General features: G+C 40.3%; 1 protein-coding gene across 1 annotated transcript in view; it reads left to right on the top strand.

The window, feature by feature from the left end:
- The window catches only part of si:dkey-215k6.1 (transmembrane protein 132C), a 241,505-nt gene that overhangs the window by 73,006 nt on the left and 151,062 nt on the right, over positions 1 to 17,437 (top strand). Inside the window, exons 2-3 of the mRNA XM_065948557.1 lie at positions 10,764 to 11,182; positions 12,149 to 12,726. Coding sequence (XP_065804629.1) covers positions 10,764 to 11,182; positions 12,149 to 12,726 — 997 coding nt within the window. The remainder of the gene's footprint in view (positions 1 to 10,763; positions 11,183 to 12,148; positions 12,727 to 17,437) is intronic.

The following is a 17,437-nucleotide window of genomic DNA, read 5'->3' as shown; positions in this document are numbered from 1 at the left end:
GGTCAGAAGTGTTTCATAATTTCATGTAGCTACAAAATGGAGATAATGTTCAGGTCTAACTCAGGACAGGATGTAACTGGTGAGATAACATGTTGCCGAAAGCCTTGGAAGTACTATTCTTTATCTTATATCTGTAGCTCTCCTATACAAGGGTGCACAGAAAATGTGAGGGGTTCTGTGCTGCATTACGGGACTCATTTTAGTTTCATCCATAAAATAGGCAAAAATATGAACATATAAGTTAACAAAGGATCAAAATAAGAAAGTGCCCTTCTTCTGTTGTGGTTTAATCATTGCTTATGCAAAATGCATACAAAATAAAAGATACTTCGCAGACCGTAGTTACTAATATTGTGAGTTGTTTACTGTAAAAAGTGACACTTCAAAGAATTGGAAAAAAGTGTTGTGGTACAAGAGCCAATCCTTAGGTGTGTATGAAGTGTTGTGCTCACACACTGGTGCTTAGATATTTTAATTTGACTGTTGTTCTGAACTGCCTAATGGTAAAAAAAAAAAAAAAAAAAGAAGAGCGACAGCGTTTCCCACAAAAAGTCAATACATGAGGAAACAAAGATCAGACGCATAAAAGCACAGAGAAACAGCAAGGGGCGGGGCAGGTTGTGTAAAATAAGAGAGGAAAGGAACAGGTACATGCAAGTGTGCCCGTGCACCCCCACCCTTGCCACTTCCACTGCCACAGGAAAAAAAAAAATGTAACACCTAATAACTGCTTGCATAACATGTTCTATAGGCTCACAAGTGGTCAAAAACTCTAAACTGTACTTTTAATGATGCTTCTAAATATGTCCATGTGCATGGTCATTTCTTATTCTGAACACACACACAAATAGGGTTTTTTGTCTTGTCTCTATAATTTCATTTTATTCCTATTACAACTGGACAGTTTGTGTGTCCGACTTGTAAAGGCTGTTACTTAACAAACACACACAGTCAGAGAAATAAGTAACAATTCAGTTAGTTCCTCTCCCGTGTCTTTATTTGAGTCATTCATGTCTCTCCTTCTCTCTTCCTCTTTGAGTCCTTTTTTTTCTCTCTGGGACATGTTCCATTAATGACTCATGTGCACAAACTGTGTCACAGCATGTAAACGTCTGTGACTCTGTGTGTTTCTCTCCCTCTCTGTCTGTGTGCGTGTGTGTGTGTGTGTGTGTGTGTGTGTGTGTGTGTGTGTGTGTGTGTGTGTGTGTGTGTGTGGTTATATATGATGGCTGATATTAGTCTTGACATCAGAAGCCTGGCCGCTCCCTTTAACCACAAAGGTCAGACACCAAGAGCCACAAATGATACTAGTTGCAGTCATGCACATTCTTGAACACTCTGGTTTTCATCACCTAAAATCTAAAATACGTCAAAGGACTCTTGGTAATACTCCTCTTCCCTTTCTTTACATTTGTTTCCCCCTCTCTCTTTCTTGCATTCATTCAATCCCTCCATATAGCTTGGTCTCCTCCCCTCTTTCCTCAGCTCTTGCCTGCATTTATCTCCATTAACTCTTGTCTGTTCCTCCTCTTGTATTTTCTCTCCTCACTTATCTTCCCATACCCTTTTCCTCCTCCACTTCCTTGTCCTCACTTCCCCTGCTCATTTCCCTTCCCTGTCCTTTTTACCATCATGCTCATCCTTTACTTTTCCCATCCTTCACTTCCTTGCTCCTGTATGTGACTTTTACTTTTCTCCTCCCCTCGTTCCTGACCTCTTCTCCTCCATAGAAACTCATCCTTCTGCTTCTTTCCACCATCATCTTCCCCTTTTTTCCCCTCTTCTCTCCTTAGCTACTTAGTTCCTATTGGTCCATTAAGTCAGTTGAGGCTGCGAGTCCTTTAGCCCCCTTATAATCAGCTTTTACAAGTTGGCTGCTTGGCTGTGGACCACTGAAGGATTGAATTGAATGGCACCAAGGCCCGATGGGTTTATCCCTTCCTCTTATTCATAGCCAGGAGATCCTGGCCTGACACACACACACACACACACACACACACACACACACACACACACACACACACACACACACACACACACACACACACACACACACACACACACACACACACACACACACACACACACACACAGAGGCTTTTCTTCACAACTCAATTTTAATTGAAAGAACTTCTGCTGTTTATCTCTCTTTTTGGCTGCCATGTCTGAGGTGAGGAACTGCAGGTGATAACTTTGGCTTATTTTAGCTTATAACTAAGACCACCCACCAAAATGAAGAGTTAATTATAGTGTTTTGTACCAGCCCCAGCACATATGGCTATATGTCATCCTGCGAGAACAATCAATGAATCAATGCCAACCTTATTGTGTTTTCCTCCCTCCTTCTATTTTTAGTTATACATTTGGCTTTACCTGCTCTACAACACAACAAAAAAAACTTAATTACTCAGTAAATTAACACTAGTGTTTCTTCAAACTAGTGTTTCTTCATTTGCTTGTTTGTGTACGTACGAGCACGTATGACGTGGTGCAGTTCGCCTAACGGCCATGCGGTCTCACTAGAAAAGCAGTACTTTTGAAAGTTACATATAGCCCCTTTAAAATGGTTTGAATTGTAGACAAAATACATCACAGAATTGAGTAATCCATTTTGAACGATGCTTCATTTGGAGTTAATGTTTAAGGGAGCATGTTTTGCATGATTTTCTCTTAGTATTTTTTTTTTCTTCTGTTGAGTCGAGAATGAAATTAACTAATCATATCGTTTTTGTTTGAATATGGTGACTCATGTTACGTCGTCATCAGCTTGCTTCTTTGTTTGAATAAACAGTGGTACTTCATACATTTATAAATACTGATTTTGATTTATGTCTACGTTTTGAATTAATAAACTCAATATCCTGTTCTCTACAATACACACATAATTTTAGATTTGTTTTGGAGTCTATATCCTGGAATAAATGTTTGTGTGTGTGAGTTTTCCAAGTCTTGAGAACTGCTCCTGCATTTTAATCCGTGCTGCTCCACTTCCGTTCTGAGAGATCTTTCTTTTCTTTCTTTTTTTTTCTCCTTCTCTGTCTCTCTCAGTGGAAAAGTGACTATTTGAAATTGCTCTTCACACTTCCTTGCATCTGCAGCCACAAAAACACACGCACACAGTCTGACAGAGTGCAATGACCTCCACGCACACACTCAGGCACACACAGTGTGACATGACATCACAGTCACAAAATGCACATCCACAACTTCAAAAGTCTGCCATCCCACCATCTCCATCTCTTCCATTGCATCTTTTCTTTTCTGTCCTCAACTTTGAGACTATTGCATTCCAGATGAGCTTAGTTCTTCACTGTTTCTACTGTGTGGCGTTTAGCAGACATCAAAGTCTGTGTCTCAATGTCTCTTTCTTCCATATGTTCAAAACGTTGACAGAATCACAGTCATGGCTTGACCATTAACAGATGAAATGATGATTTATATATAATTTATAGCCAACACATATCTCCCTGTCCCCCTATTAAATGACACCTATAGAAAGTTGTCATGACAAGGTCAGAGGGAACAAGAACACAGTGGACCAAGAGGCTTAGACAGAGAGGAGAAAAGCTAATATAAAAAGGTGTATAGGAAAAGAATTGTGAAAAAGAGGCAGACAGATAGAAAGAGAAGGGTAGATATTGGGTCCAAGCCAGTGGGGTGGGGGCTGTTGGAGCCAGAGGAGAGAGGTGGTAGTCAGACCACATCTGGGGAAATGTGACTCCATTGACCCACTGACAGGGGCATCAATCAACAGGTGGTGCATGTGTGTGGGGGAGTATTGGGTATTACTCAACAAGGGTTGAACACAATTCGCTTAACAGCCCATGGACAAGGACAAAGTTGGAAGGAAACTTCATCCTGACTACAAAAACTGTGACAAAGGTTTGTTGTGTTAGGTAGAATTCCAATTAGCAGCATTAGTCAGCAGTTAAACAGGTCTGGCAGGTGGCACTCTGATATTTAGGCTTTTAAAAGCAACACGAAACAGCCAAGACAAGTTGAAAGAGGACAAATCCTCTGTATTTAAAATTCTTGGGAAATAGGCCCAGGGAAAAAAAAAAACAACAGTATTTTATTCATAATATGTCAGCGGGGACGGTCTTTAAAAGCATAAAAACATTCAATGACAGCACCAGCAAGAATAGAGACATTTCAAAAAACAGACATGCATAAGTAAAACATTACATTTAAGTATAAATGATGAATATTGTGGACTCAAATCTTGGCTGAGCTGAGTCAATACTTCTCTGACACAGTCTCAACTAACATGTCCATGACCGTCAGGTTTCTTGCAGGGCCATTGTACTGGGTTTCATAATGCTGCTAGGTGAAATTCTGACTTTTTCCAGCCCTTGTACAACTAATTGGCATCCATCCAGCTATCTGTAAATTGTTGTGTGTTGCACCAGTGATACAGCAAGCTATTAAGTGGCCGGCTAGAATCATTCATAGTGTGTAGGCCCGTTTGGAGCCATCCATTCATTATTTTTGTGCTTTTTCTCCTTAGAAAAGCACAGGGGGCTGGATCTGATCCCAGCTGGCCTCAGGCGAGAGGCGGGGTTCAACCTGGACAGGTCACAAGTTAACCACAGAGCTGATTCATAGAGGCAGACATGCTCATAGTCACATCTTCATGGTTGCCAATTAAAATGCTTGGGATTGTTGGATTATGGGGGAAAAGCAATGCTAAGTTACCATACAAAGTTCCCCAGGCAGGTTTTAACCTGTAACCGTCTGACTGTTAGATAACAGTGTCAATGTACCACAGTGCCAGTGTTTGTAGCCATTGTCAAAATATCAGAGTGAGGACCTTTATATTACACACTGGAAAATAATTGGTCAGAAGTAAGCAGAAAAATGTAGGAATATAATGACATAATACAAACAATAGTGGAAAGGGAAAGGGCATGTTTTTTTTTGTTGACTGGGGTGGCCTAGCCCAGGTAAACAGGCTACAGCAGTAATATCAAATAATACAGTATAAGTTGAGATAAGCATCAACAAAAGGGATACTAAGTTAGTTGATAATTTAAGAGACCTGACTTATTATCTCTTTTTATTAAAATTCATCTTGAAGCAAGTGATTTAATGGGAAAAAAATGGGTGACCAAGCAATATTTCTTATTCCATTTCCCCAATTATCGCCAGAATAATCGTTAGATGACTCGATTGCTGAAAGAATCATTCACTGTCTGAACAAAAAGTTTCTCCCTTTTAGTTTTTTTTTTTTTCAGTCACATCCCAGTTTTCAGAAATGTTAGTCACTCATAATGATTTGCAGTTTCTTTACTAACTGATTTAAAATACAGGCTAGAACATTGCTAGTGCAAAAATGTATGACAGTGAGAAAACTGACTTAGAGGGTAGCCATTGTCAGGAATAAATGAACACCTTGCGGCTGAGTTTTCAGCCAGACCCTGGTTTGGAAAGGGCTATTTTTTCAGACTTCACAAAGAAGCCACAGAAGACTTTTTACAACTGTTTTCACAGACTGAACAGAGTCCCCCTTACCTTGTAAAGTGGCTTTTTTATGTGGGAAATCATCAGAGTTCCCCTTTCACCTAATGAAAAATTAAACATTAACACCAGCGAGACGAGACAGTGCAGGATAGAAGACAGAGAGACAGACAGAGAGATAGAGAGACCACCAGAATAAACTCCATGCTTGTGATAAATGCTCCGCTCAGAAATAGAAACCTCATCCCTCTCACATCCTCCTCACCCTCTTTCACTCTATTATTTCTCCTCCTCACCACTCTGTCCTTCCTTTTCTTCCACACCTCACACATCTCTGTCCATATATTTCCCTGTATCCGTCTGTATCTCTCTCTCCCTTTCTCTTTCCGTCCCTCTCTTAGATAGTGTGCCATCTATGTGATCAATGGAGTTCATTCTTTTTAGGAAATTCTCCTGTGATGGATCTTTTCTCTGCTGTGCTGTGCTGTGCCTGCACTGTATTGCGTTTATATATATATTTAGTTTTTGGGGCTGTAATTTGCTCCGGTGGATGAAATCTTTGGAAAAAGCAAACTGATGTTTTGATGCTTTTCATCAAACACTTGAACATTTTAGACACTTTGTTGAACTTTTAAGAGCTTGAAGTTGTGTTCAAGCAGCTGTAAAAAAAAAATAACCTGATACTGCCTGACTCGGAATAGCTTTGCTTTGTACTCAACCTGAAGAATTTTACAATGAATAGTTGATGGGTCAAATGCAGAGAAGTAAAATCTAAGCACAAAGAAAAGAATAACTGGCATGGAGAGGCAAACAGATGGAGGGGAGCTGGGGTGTGTGGCGGTTAAAGTAGTTTGTGACAGTTTTCATACATTAAGGAAGATTGTGAGTAACAGCATTAAGAATAATTTTTTGGCACCTTCTGCTTTGGCAATGCAAGGCAACCATGGACCATGCCAAGGTAGCACCCACTGGAAATAAATAGCAAGTATATAACAATTAACAGAGCTATAGATCATGTGTATGAACATGTTTGTATTCAAGTACCTTGGTTTATTTATTTTTTCATTGTATGTTCCTGCAACACGCACCTAAGGACGTAGGTTGGCTGTTAACAGGGTACCCTGTTGGTTGTTTATGTTTGTATCCATGTTCATGTTTCTGCATGTGTTTCTGTAAAAGCATGCTTTTGTTGTCGGCCTTTAATTTAGTTTGTACCAAAGTCATATCTACAGCTGAGACAGACACTAAAACCAGCCTGATGTGACAGATATGCTTACATGAGTGCATTTGTTTGTTTGTGCGTCGATCGTTAATTAGATATAAAATAGAAGACAATATTTGATCAACACAATATCAATATCCAAAGCTCTGTCCTTCTGAACTCATCTTTCTTTTCTTCTTTATCTTATCCTTTCATTCCCGTTCCTTTCCTACACGCTCCACTGTGTTTTGATTATTGGCTGTGTGTGCGTGCGTGTGTTTGTGTGTTTGTGTGTCTTTGTGTGTGTGCACTTTGAAATAGAGCAGAATGGGCATTTTTTGGGGGAGAAGAGAGATCACAGATGGGCCTTGTCAAATCTCTGTACATCTGGCTGTGTTCCTGTCCAATTTTCCACTCACAACAACACACAAACATGCACACAAACACATGCACACACGTGTAAATATGCAGTTCACTTTACCTCATTCATGGTCTTGCGTATAGACATACGCACATCACTTAAAAACACTTCCACTCATCTAGCCATGCATGCCCATCCCCACATAAATCATAAATCCCCACATATGAGCACTTTTACACACACACACACACACACACACACACACACACACACACACACACACATGCACACACTGTGCAGCAGGACACAGCAGGTATGGACTCCTGTTGAGGCTGTGGTTGCCAAAGCGATGATGCCAGAGAATCCAGACCATGCCAGGTTCAATGGTAGCCAATGGCCTATCAGTGATTGCATGTGAGATTCCAAAGGACCAAACCTTCTTGTTGCATAGCGCCACCTATTGAGCCTGTCTAAGACTTCTTTAAATTCTTCAAATTATATTCTTAGAGAATAATACTTCACACAGTGCCATTATTTAAGTTAATATAAAAATATGACCACAGTGTTAGCCTACATTTTCAAATTACCCGACCTAATAAGTAACCAAGGGTTAACGGTATCTGTAATAGCTAGATAATAAAGAGGAAAACGAAACCTGATCTTTAAAACGGACTTGTCTTAATACCATGGTAATTAGTAAATAAAGTAAAAAATGTCTTGTATAAACTTAAGGCAATACAGTGTTTCATACAGTGATAATGATCTCATTCAAGGGTCAACCTTCACCTGCATGAAAGAGCTCTGCGTGTGTGTGTGTGTGCGTGTGTGTGTGTGTGTGTGTGTGTGTGTGTGTGTGTGTGTGTGTGTGTGTGTGTGTGTGTGTGTGTGTGTGTGTGTCAGCTGTTCATGGTCCCTGTACGGGATGGGGACATATGCTTCATAGGACTCCTGTGGACACAAACACACTCAGACACACATGTAATCCCTTACACCTCAAGGACAGCCATTATAATGAGAAAAGAAAGAAATCAGCCAAAATACAGAAAAGATAACTGACCTCAATGTGCTAGTAAGTTATGACCACATGACCAGTAACATTTGCCAATCAACAGCACATAATAAGAAAGCTACATTTTAAAGAAATCAGTGCTGGCTACATTCAACCTCTCAATATGGAGGGCTGGCTCAAAAGAGTACGTGCGAGCCTCCTGTGACCCCAATCTGCAGGCATAAATGTGCACAATATGGACAACTTATGCAACACAGAGGTGGGATCCTAATGGGTTTTACATCACCTTTACTAGATGTTTTATTCTGATACAGATTAAGTCAAAAAGCAGTATTTCTTTGAACCTTTATTGATATAAAAGAAACATCTTTTATCATTTTTCCATTAGTCTTTTTCTTTACCTAAAGATCTGGCCTCAACAATCACTTCTGTTCTTAGTCTCCAAGTGAACATATCACATAATTAAAAACAGCTACAAATTCTAACAGAAAACCTTTCTTTCTTTCCAAAGCTTTTCTAACAGAAGACATGCGTTTATCAAAAAGTGAACTTGGCTTCTTTGTGGACAAAAAAATCCAACTGTTGAAAAGTTGGTGTCCTTGGTTGCAAAGGAAAGCAGTCATCATGCATAAAGTAAAATCACCAGCGTATACAAACTGTACTATGTCTGAACAATTGTTTTTCTATTATTCCCCCCTTTTTTTTTCCTTTTTTTGTTTCTCCCCCTGGTAGATCCTCCTCCTCTGTCTCACTCTTTTTATTTTATTCCACTGTCTCTCTGTGTTTATGCACACTCACCCCTCTTTCCCTCTGCCTGTCTCTCTCCCTCTAAATGTCTCCTAACGTGACCACGCACCATAACCAAACCAGCCTGCTTATTCATGTTGCACCGAGGTATCACTTTATTTCTCTGCTATTATTTTTTTGTGAAGTTGCCTCAGTATGACTTGCCCCAGACAGCGCTACGCTGTCCCACCCTCATTATATTTTCACACTCTGCTACTCTAGGACACATGAATACACATCCATACAGACAAACACACACTCACGTACACATTTACCCACAAACAGGATTTGGTATGTGTGTTTTGTTTATGCCAGCATTGGTTCCTTGGTGTGTTAAAATGGAAATTCTCTATTTTTGTATATAAAATGCGCCATTCTGGACTTTTCCCTGAGACACATTTTGCAGCAGTAGCCATTTAATGCTTTCCATTTCCTTCCTTTTTCTACTTTATCCTCACACATGGTTTGTAGCTGGTGGCTGCTAACACCTTACATAGTTCAACACACTTCACTGAAAATGTCAAATACCCAAACATGTGTGGCCTGAGAAAAATTGGTGGATGGCCTGTAACAGCTAACAGTAACTCACAGACATGATATTTTAAGTTAGCTAACTGACCATTGCCATCTCAGCAGTCTTATACTTTACTTTTCTAAGACTTTACTTCAGGTCAAACACATTTTACTTCACTTCTTGTTCTGCTAAGGAAACAAAAGATAGCTTCAAATATGTAAAATCATTTCTTTAGATAAATTATAGAGGGACCTAGTCAAACACAAAATAGTCATACAGTTATTATATTAGATAAATAAACACATTTTACAATGTAATTTCATTTAGAAGACACTTTTTTTCAAAGTGACACACATCTGAGAGTTACTTCTACACAAGTGAAGATGTAGATGAAAGAAAACAACGATCAAAATTATCGTTAATTTTAATCAAAATTAAAGACATCAATATCATCAACGTCATCATCATCAACATTATCAATCCAATCAATATAAGTTAGTGCGTAGGTGTTCATCAAAGAGCTGGGTCTTCATGAATGTTCATGCCCTTAGCTCATAGCTAATTATTGTGACAATAATTTTCTTAGCTAGCTAAGAGGTTTTCGGAACTTATATAGAAACATTTCACATTTGACAGCTACGTCATCAACTCTGGCTCATGTCATCTTATACTCACATTCAAAGAGTGTACAACAAGTGATCCTTTTGGAGGTTTTAGTGCCTTGCACTACTATATGATGCTGATCAAGCCAAACAGAGAATACTGTATATACTGAGTAACAGAGGATAAGGGTTAGGGATCAAATCTACATCCTAACACAGCGCAGTCATTGTAACAGCAGACATACAGCACTGCACCAATATCCCAGTAATCCCAGAATCCAAGCTCCTGTATGTGTAATGTTTGATAAAAAAAACACACCAGGAAGTGGATAGAAAGTGAATGTAAATATATGGAAATACTCTGCCAAAGAGCAATATGTCATTTGTGATATATGCTGCTGTAATGCTTTTGGAATGGGGGATAAAAAGTGATGCATTAATGTAGAGCCCTGTGTGATGCTGAGTCGATCAGTCTTGCATACACAGCTAAGAGCTAATGTGTTTACGCTTACTTCTCCTTGTAGAGGAACTGTGAAGAAACACCATGTACTGTAGTGTATGTCGTGTCAGCAGCTTGTAATTCATCCAACAATTTATGTGTAAAAGCTGATAGATGTGTGCATGTGTTTATATCAGCGTGTGCACTGTAAGACTGTATTTCACAGGTCAGTGACTCTGGGATTTACGTGCTGTTTTTTGACTTGATTTAAATGGAGGGAATGGAATTATTTGCTTTAGGTTTTTAAGGAAGGAGATGTTTATGAAATTGTAATGTTTATTCTTTTTCTCTCCTCCTCTACTCCTCCCTCTCACCTTCCCTTATCTCCCCTCAGTGTTTGACATTCAAGCAGGATCAGCAGGAGCTGGAGCAGGAGGAGGGCCGGACTTCTCCCAACCACGTTTCTCCTCCTCCCTCCCGACCTACCTGCCGGTCCAATGCCAGCTAAGTGGCGCTGACTCTGCGTTTTTCTTGCGGGAAGCCAATCAGGAGGTTATGAGAAACGGCAGCCTATCACAGCGGACCGAGCCCTTCTTCCTCCACCAGCTGGAAGCGGGCGTCGCAGCCCCACAGTCCCTGCCCAGTGTCAACTGCAGCTATGGAAACATGAGCATCGAGCAGCCAATCCCAGTGGAGCTACTGCAAGGGTCGCCACCGCACCTGTTGCCAACAACCAACCATGTGACTCTGAACTGGAAGGTCAAAGGTCAGGTGGTGATGCCCAAAGTGGGGTCAACACGGCCTTGGATACAGGTACTGGATGTTGAATGGTTTACTTGAAATGGTCATTCAGGTTCCTCGTTATAAATAAATACAAAGTGTTACTGTGCAGAAATAAGTCATTAGTCTACTAAAGTCTGGTACCGCAAAACAAAGGTGCAGTTGGAAAAAGTTAATCTGAAGCACTTAAAAATAACAGATTTAGAGTTACAGAGTTATGAACTCAGATTCGAAAGTGACCACGCTTGGGCCACAAGATCATCTAGAAGTTGGTTCCATCTTTCTGCAGGCTGGTAGCTAAAGGCAGCTTCAACATCTTTGGTTTTGATTGAAGGAACTAGCAGATGATTGCATCCATATCTCTAAGAACCATGCTTATTCAAAGAGATTGGAATTATAGTTTGTCCCAGATTATTGATTCATTTAAAAAGAGGCAGTCAAACTTTTAAATCTAATCAGGAAGTATTGGGAAGCCTCTGAAAACCGGCTATATGTATCCTTCATAAGTCAGTCCCATAATAGAGGATTTATATGAATGTGAATTTATCATATCTTTATCCATTTGCTCATGTATTCACTGTAAGACACAGGTGGAAGAGGAATAAATAAACAACTATTTAAGTCATTCTGAGTTTACCACTAAAAAAAGTGCATTTCACATTACACAAAGTTTGTTAATATAAAAAAAAAGTTTAATATGGGTTAAAGAATTTGCTAATTAAAGACTTTATTTAGTTATTTATTCTGTATTATGTAGTGGAAAAGGTATCGGTAACTGTTTTCATTATCTAGAGCTGATGGTATTATATTTATTTTACATTTTAACACGTCAGATTTCAGATGTTTAAACATGACCAGTCATTTCAGCTGGTTCTTAAAGGTTAAGGGATGAAAAAGGTATCCCTTACTGTTTTTACTTTTAAGAAAGCTATCTTGTAAGTGGGCCACCATTCCACATTATAGGCTTTACCGGCGTGTTTGTTTTTCTCTTTTCTTTAGGTACTCTTTCATCTAGTGGGGAGGCGTTGGGACGAGCCTGACCCGCCTCCCCCGGCCCTCCTCCCATGTGTCAGAGCCTTGGCCATACGTGACACCAGTGAAGCGGCACCCTCGGCGGGCTGCCGCCTCATGGGACCATCTGGCATCTGTGTGGTCCGTCTGGAGCTTCCCCCAGCTTGGTTTACACCCCCACAAGTGAGAAAAAGACCTCCTGAAGTGACTCTGCCTTCAGTGGATGTGTATTACTCAATCATACCAATGGACGGGGCTGGTCAGGAGTGTCCCTCCATAGTCAATGAGCAGTGGAAAGGTCAGAGTGCAAACGTCAGCCCTCTGGAAAGACTGGGATTGGGCCTTGGGGGACAGTGGAGCCCTCTAGTGGACGGAGGGCTTCAGGACATGATGAAAGCTGGTTCTGTGGGATTGACTATAGGCCCAGTTTCAGCAAAAGGAGAAAAACTGAGACTGGATGAGAATGTGGAGGTTCTGGTGCCACCCAGTCCGGTTCGACTTGGCAAGACAGTTGCGTTTGGCGTCTACATGAGGACAGATTCAAACACTGAACAGTTTACATTGAGGTAGGAATATCGATTTTGTCTGGCTTTGGTTCTTTGTGGTATTGTGATCTCCTTTTTTTTATTATTTTCCTCCATCTTTTTCTCTGATTCCTCTTTCTGTCATTTCCATTTATTTTTTCCTCCCTCCTTTGCTCTCTCATCTCTCAACACTGCCGCCTCCTGAGGTTGATGCCTGTCACCTTTGTGTACTCAGATGCTTTCAGGAGTCAGCGATGCAAATAACAACCTCATGAATATTCATGACTGAGCCGAGGAGAGAAGAAAACAGAGAAAATGAGAGGAGAGAGAGGGAAAGGATGACAGAGCGAGACTGAAGGTTGAATAGACATAAAATTTGAGTGGAACTTGGAATCTGAAAACTGAGGGATGGTTCCTAAAATGGCTCTCAGGTGTGCCTTAAGAGGTCACCTATATGATTTCTCATATAAGCAGCAATATGTTTTCCTGCACTTGTTTCCCAGGAAACACATTTCTTTTTGGTTCGCTGGCTGAAAATAAGTTTACAACCCCTGATCTTGACTAAGCACACACATCTGCATCCCAATCTCAGTCAGTGATAGCAAAAAATAACTACAGATTGATCCTCTATGTGGCAGCAGTCTATTTACCGCTAGTCTATTTTATTTATTGGTTTGATTTTAGTGTTCCAGTTAGACTCTGAACTAAAAGGCAGTAGGCCTACACATAAAAAAAAAACTGCAATGTTTTTTTTTTACAATCAAAAAAATGACAACCAATAAGGGGCTGTGGTCAAACACTGTTATTGGCCTAATTTAAGCTTTCATTCATGAGTTCCAAACCTGGGGTCCAGGGGTGACTGAGATCTCACGGGGTGCGAGGCTCTGTCTCCTCTGAGGTTGTCAAAATTAGATTTGCACATATTAAATAAAATCATGTTAAAACCTTAATTGTTAAGGTCTTGTTAGAAAAGTGTGTAGGCATATTCGGATTCTACAGTGATTTATGTTAATTTTTCAAAAGCAACGTATCACTTTTTTCATGTGGGTCCTGTGGGGCTCAGCTTTTCTTAGATACAAGGAGGAGGGGCTCTAAGGGAAAAAAACGGGTTGGGAATCACTATCTAAACAACTGAAAGTGTCCTGCTGATTTGTAATCATGCTGAAATCAATCACAACATTAGCAACAGGGTCACAGTTGTTTTTTTGTGCGCGCACAATCATTCCCGAGGTTTTCTGAGGACAACCCAAAAAAAAGAACAAGTGGCTTGACTGCACTGCCCCTGACCCACAAGTTGCACACACAACTACTCGTGCACACACAATGTCACAACTGTACAGATGACAATGTCTCTGTCATGTACGCACACACTATTCTTCATAATATCTCCAATATGTGTGTGTAAGAAGAACACACACACACAAAGGAAACATGAGGTGGCCTCTTTGTCTCTGTCCTTGTTGTACAACACCCCTGCTGTGTGTGTCTGTTTGAGTGTGTGCACAATATACCTGAATGTATCAAAAGATAGAGGAAGAAAAAATCCCCCTCCCTTTTTGTATGACATCATTTTCATTTGTCTCTTGGAGTCTTTATTCTGTTATTTTTTTCATTGTTTTTTTCAGTTTATATATTTTTCAGACCAGGTATGTGTGTGTGTGTGTGTGTGTGTGTGTGTGTGTGTGTGTGTATATGTATTATTTTGTATTTGTATGGGAGGTGGGGGGTGGGGTCTTGCCCTCTGCCCTAGCATACAGTTCTGTGGCTAATCTCCAATGTTAGAAGCACAGTCTGACATGTAATCAGGTTTTAGTGTATCTCATTCCTGTATTTGTGTGTGTGTGTGTGTGTGTGTGTGTGCGTGTGTGTGAGAGAGAGAGAGCACTAAGGTGGAGAGAGACATAATAAGCCTTAAGTGTGCTCCATCACATTGAAGTGATGTGATTATGATAAACTGCTGCAGAGAGATGGAGGGGCACGGAGGGAGACAGACAGAGTCAGAAAGAAAAGGAGAAAGAGGACATGTGAATACAAAGAAGAAAACAGAAAAAAAGACAAAAAGAGATACCCTAACAGGAGAGATGGTTAACAGTAGAAATAAAAGAAGGGAAAAACATCCTGAACTCACATCTCATCCTCACTTTAGAGCAAGAGGTAGACATGGAAGGACAGAGGGCTCCAGGCGACACACATTTGCCAAATTGGATCGGGCATCTTCGCTGTATCACCTGTCACAGGGCTCGTAGTCTCACATAACCATACACACTGCTTTTGTCACTTCGAGATCAGACTACCCATCTGTAGACAACTACTGCACTGTGCTGCAACCTGTGGAGGATGTTTCTATTTTTTCATTTGGCTTCTACCCCATGACATCATTTACAAAGGAAATACCCAGATATATGTAAGAAAAAAAGTGATTAAAAACTTAAATAAGTGTAAAGTAAATGCTTGCACAGGAATAAAAACTACAAATCTAAAACGTTTCTCTGACTGGCATATTCACACTAATTGCAGTCTGTGACTCCAGACCTATTACAGATCTAGTGCCAGTGTCACAGACTGTGAGTGAAAATGATACTGTTAGACAATTAAACATGTTTACGGCTGACAGAACACAACAGACATATGAGACATGAGCTCGATGAGTCTGTAATTGCTTTTTGACACTGCTACTCAGGCTTAGATATTAATAAGAAGCCAAAGATAATGGGCCAAACTTAAATGGACTCCCTCGCTCTGCGTTGAAAAGCCAAGATTCGCTTTGAAAGGAAAAGAGGAGAGTTTAAAAAAGAAAAGGCCCTTCAGTTAGAAATGAAGACACAAAATAAAGTCAAAAGTTGTTTTTTTGCGTGTTATGTTTTTCACATTTTAGTTTTATTATAAAAAGGTTATTCATCCAAGAGTCTATTAGCACCACTTGTTCCGTCATTTTTACAGCTACAGAAGATAAGATGCATTTTTTTTGTATTAAAACAGATTTCAAACAAAGAAGTTCCTGCCGTGTTGCCAGTTTACCACATGTGAAGGTTGGAAATGCATATAATCAAGTCACATTTCCTATTAACTGAAATATATTTCAAGCTGTATATACTGCTTGAAACATCCTGAAATACAAAATGTGCATATTTTATAGTTGTTGTTTTTTTAACTCTATACACTTTATTAATCTCGAGGGAAATTACAACTTCTTCACTCTGTTATTTTGAGACACTCTTCACACACACATAGGCTCGAAAGCACAAACAAGACACATGCATTTCAATCAGGAGAGACTTGCAGCGACCGCACTCAAATGACAAACTGACTGTGGAAGAGAGAGAACAGATTTTAAAATTTGACCGCGCAAGGATGATTCTTTGAGAGAGGTTGTGACAGAGTCGGGTTGGATTAAAACTTAAAGACTAAACGCACCAAATCAGCTGATCACCATAGCAGGGAGACGGAAGTGGTAGAGAGGGAGTGGCTAAGTTGAATGAAGAAATTGAATAAATGTGTGAGAGAATATAACCAGTCTTCATGCTTGCACTCAAGGAGTGCCGAGGAATGTACAAGGAGCAAGGAATGTAAAAGCGTTGAACCCTGCCTGGATTTGAACCCTGTGCCATCTTCTTGTGAGGCATCAGCGCAAACCACTACGCTAACATGTTGATTTGAAATTTAGTTTTTTTTTATTTCAACTTGCCGCTATTTGTTGAATTTCTATGATATCGCAAATAAGAAAACATGAGGCAAACCTCAAACCTTCAATTTTCGTGCGATAATCTTATTTGAGTTCAGCAGAAAGCTCTTGCTGGGAAGTAAAACAAAAGAAACACATTAATTATCCCTTATCTGCCCACTAATCACCACACCGTCACTTTTAACTTCAAAAGGCAGAAAAGAGGGCAAAGCTCGATGATGAATCTGTGTTCCAGGCAGCTCCAGTTCACTGTGCATTCAGCCAAATCTCTTTAACACGGTGTTCAAATCCTCTCCATAGAAGTTTGAGTCCTACAATCTGTGTTTAGTCGAGCATTTCAGCTCTTTGCAGCAGTGGGAATGTTGACAGAACGAGGGTCAAAGTGATTAGTATCTCCCTCGTTAAAAAGCTGTCGTCTTGAACTGTGTGCAATCGCTGTTTGGTTAGTTAATTAGCAAGATGATTACTGATGTGGGGAAAAAATTTTAAGTGTCTGTGTGTCTGTGTGTATGGGTGTGAGATAAACTGCTTAAAGAGATAGAGAGTCAGCCATCATAGAAAGGCAAATATGTCTTCTCTCTGCTTGTGTTTGCTCTTGTTTGCCTCTATTTTCTCTCACTCCATCAGTTTTTATGTGACAGGTTTTATAAAAGTCATTTGTTTCAGGCGTGTGAATTCATATGCGGCCTGTATTCATTGTCCCATTCCTCTGTGTGTGTGTGCGTGTGTGTTTGTGTGTGTGTTAGTGTGTGTGTATGTGTGTGTGTCGGGTGTAGGGATTAGTGGATTTTTCCTGGGATCAGAGGGGAGATGTATTTCTAAGGGCCAGCTAGTCCTCTGTTGTGGTTACACCTCACATACATACACACACACGCATGCGCACGCGCGCACACACACACACACACACACACACACACACACACACACACACACATACACTTTCCCCCTATGTGTCCCCAAACACACACACACACACACACACACACACACGCACACACGCTCAGTATGCCCAGGATGCCTTTATTCCACGAGATCTGCCATCGATTTTACCTCAGATGCCCTTTTCACCAA

Source organism: Labrus bergylta, chromosome 2 (genome assembly GCF_963930695.1).
Source record: "Labrus bergylta chromosome 2, fLabBer1.1, whole genome shotgun sequence".
NCBI classification, from domain to species: Eukaryota; Metazoa; Chordata; class Actinopteri; order Labriformes; family Labridae; genus Labrus; species Labrus bergylta.
This window is presented reverse-complemented; position numbering and strand designations above follow the sequence as displayed.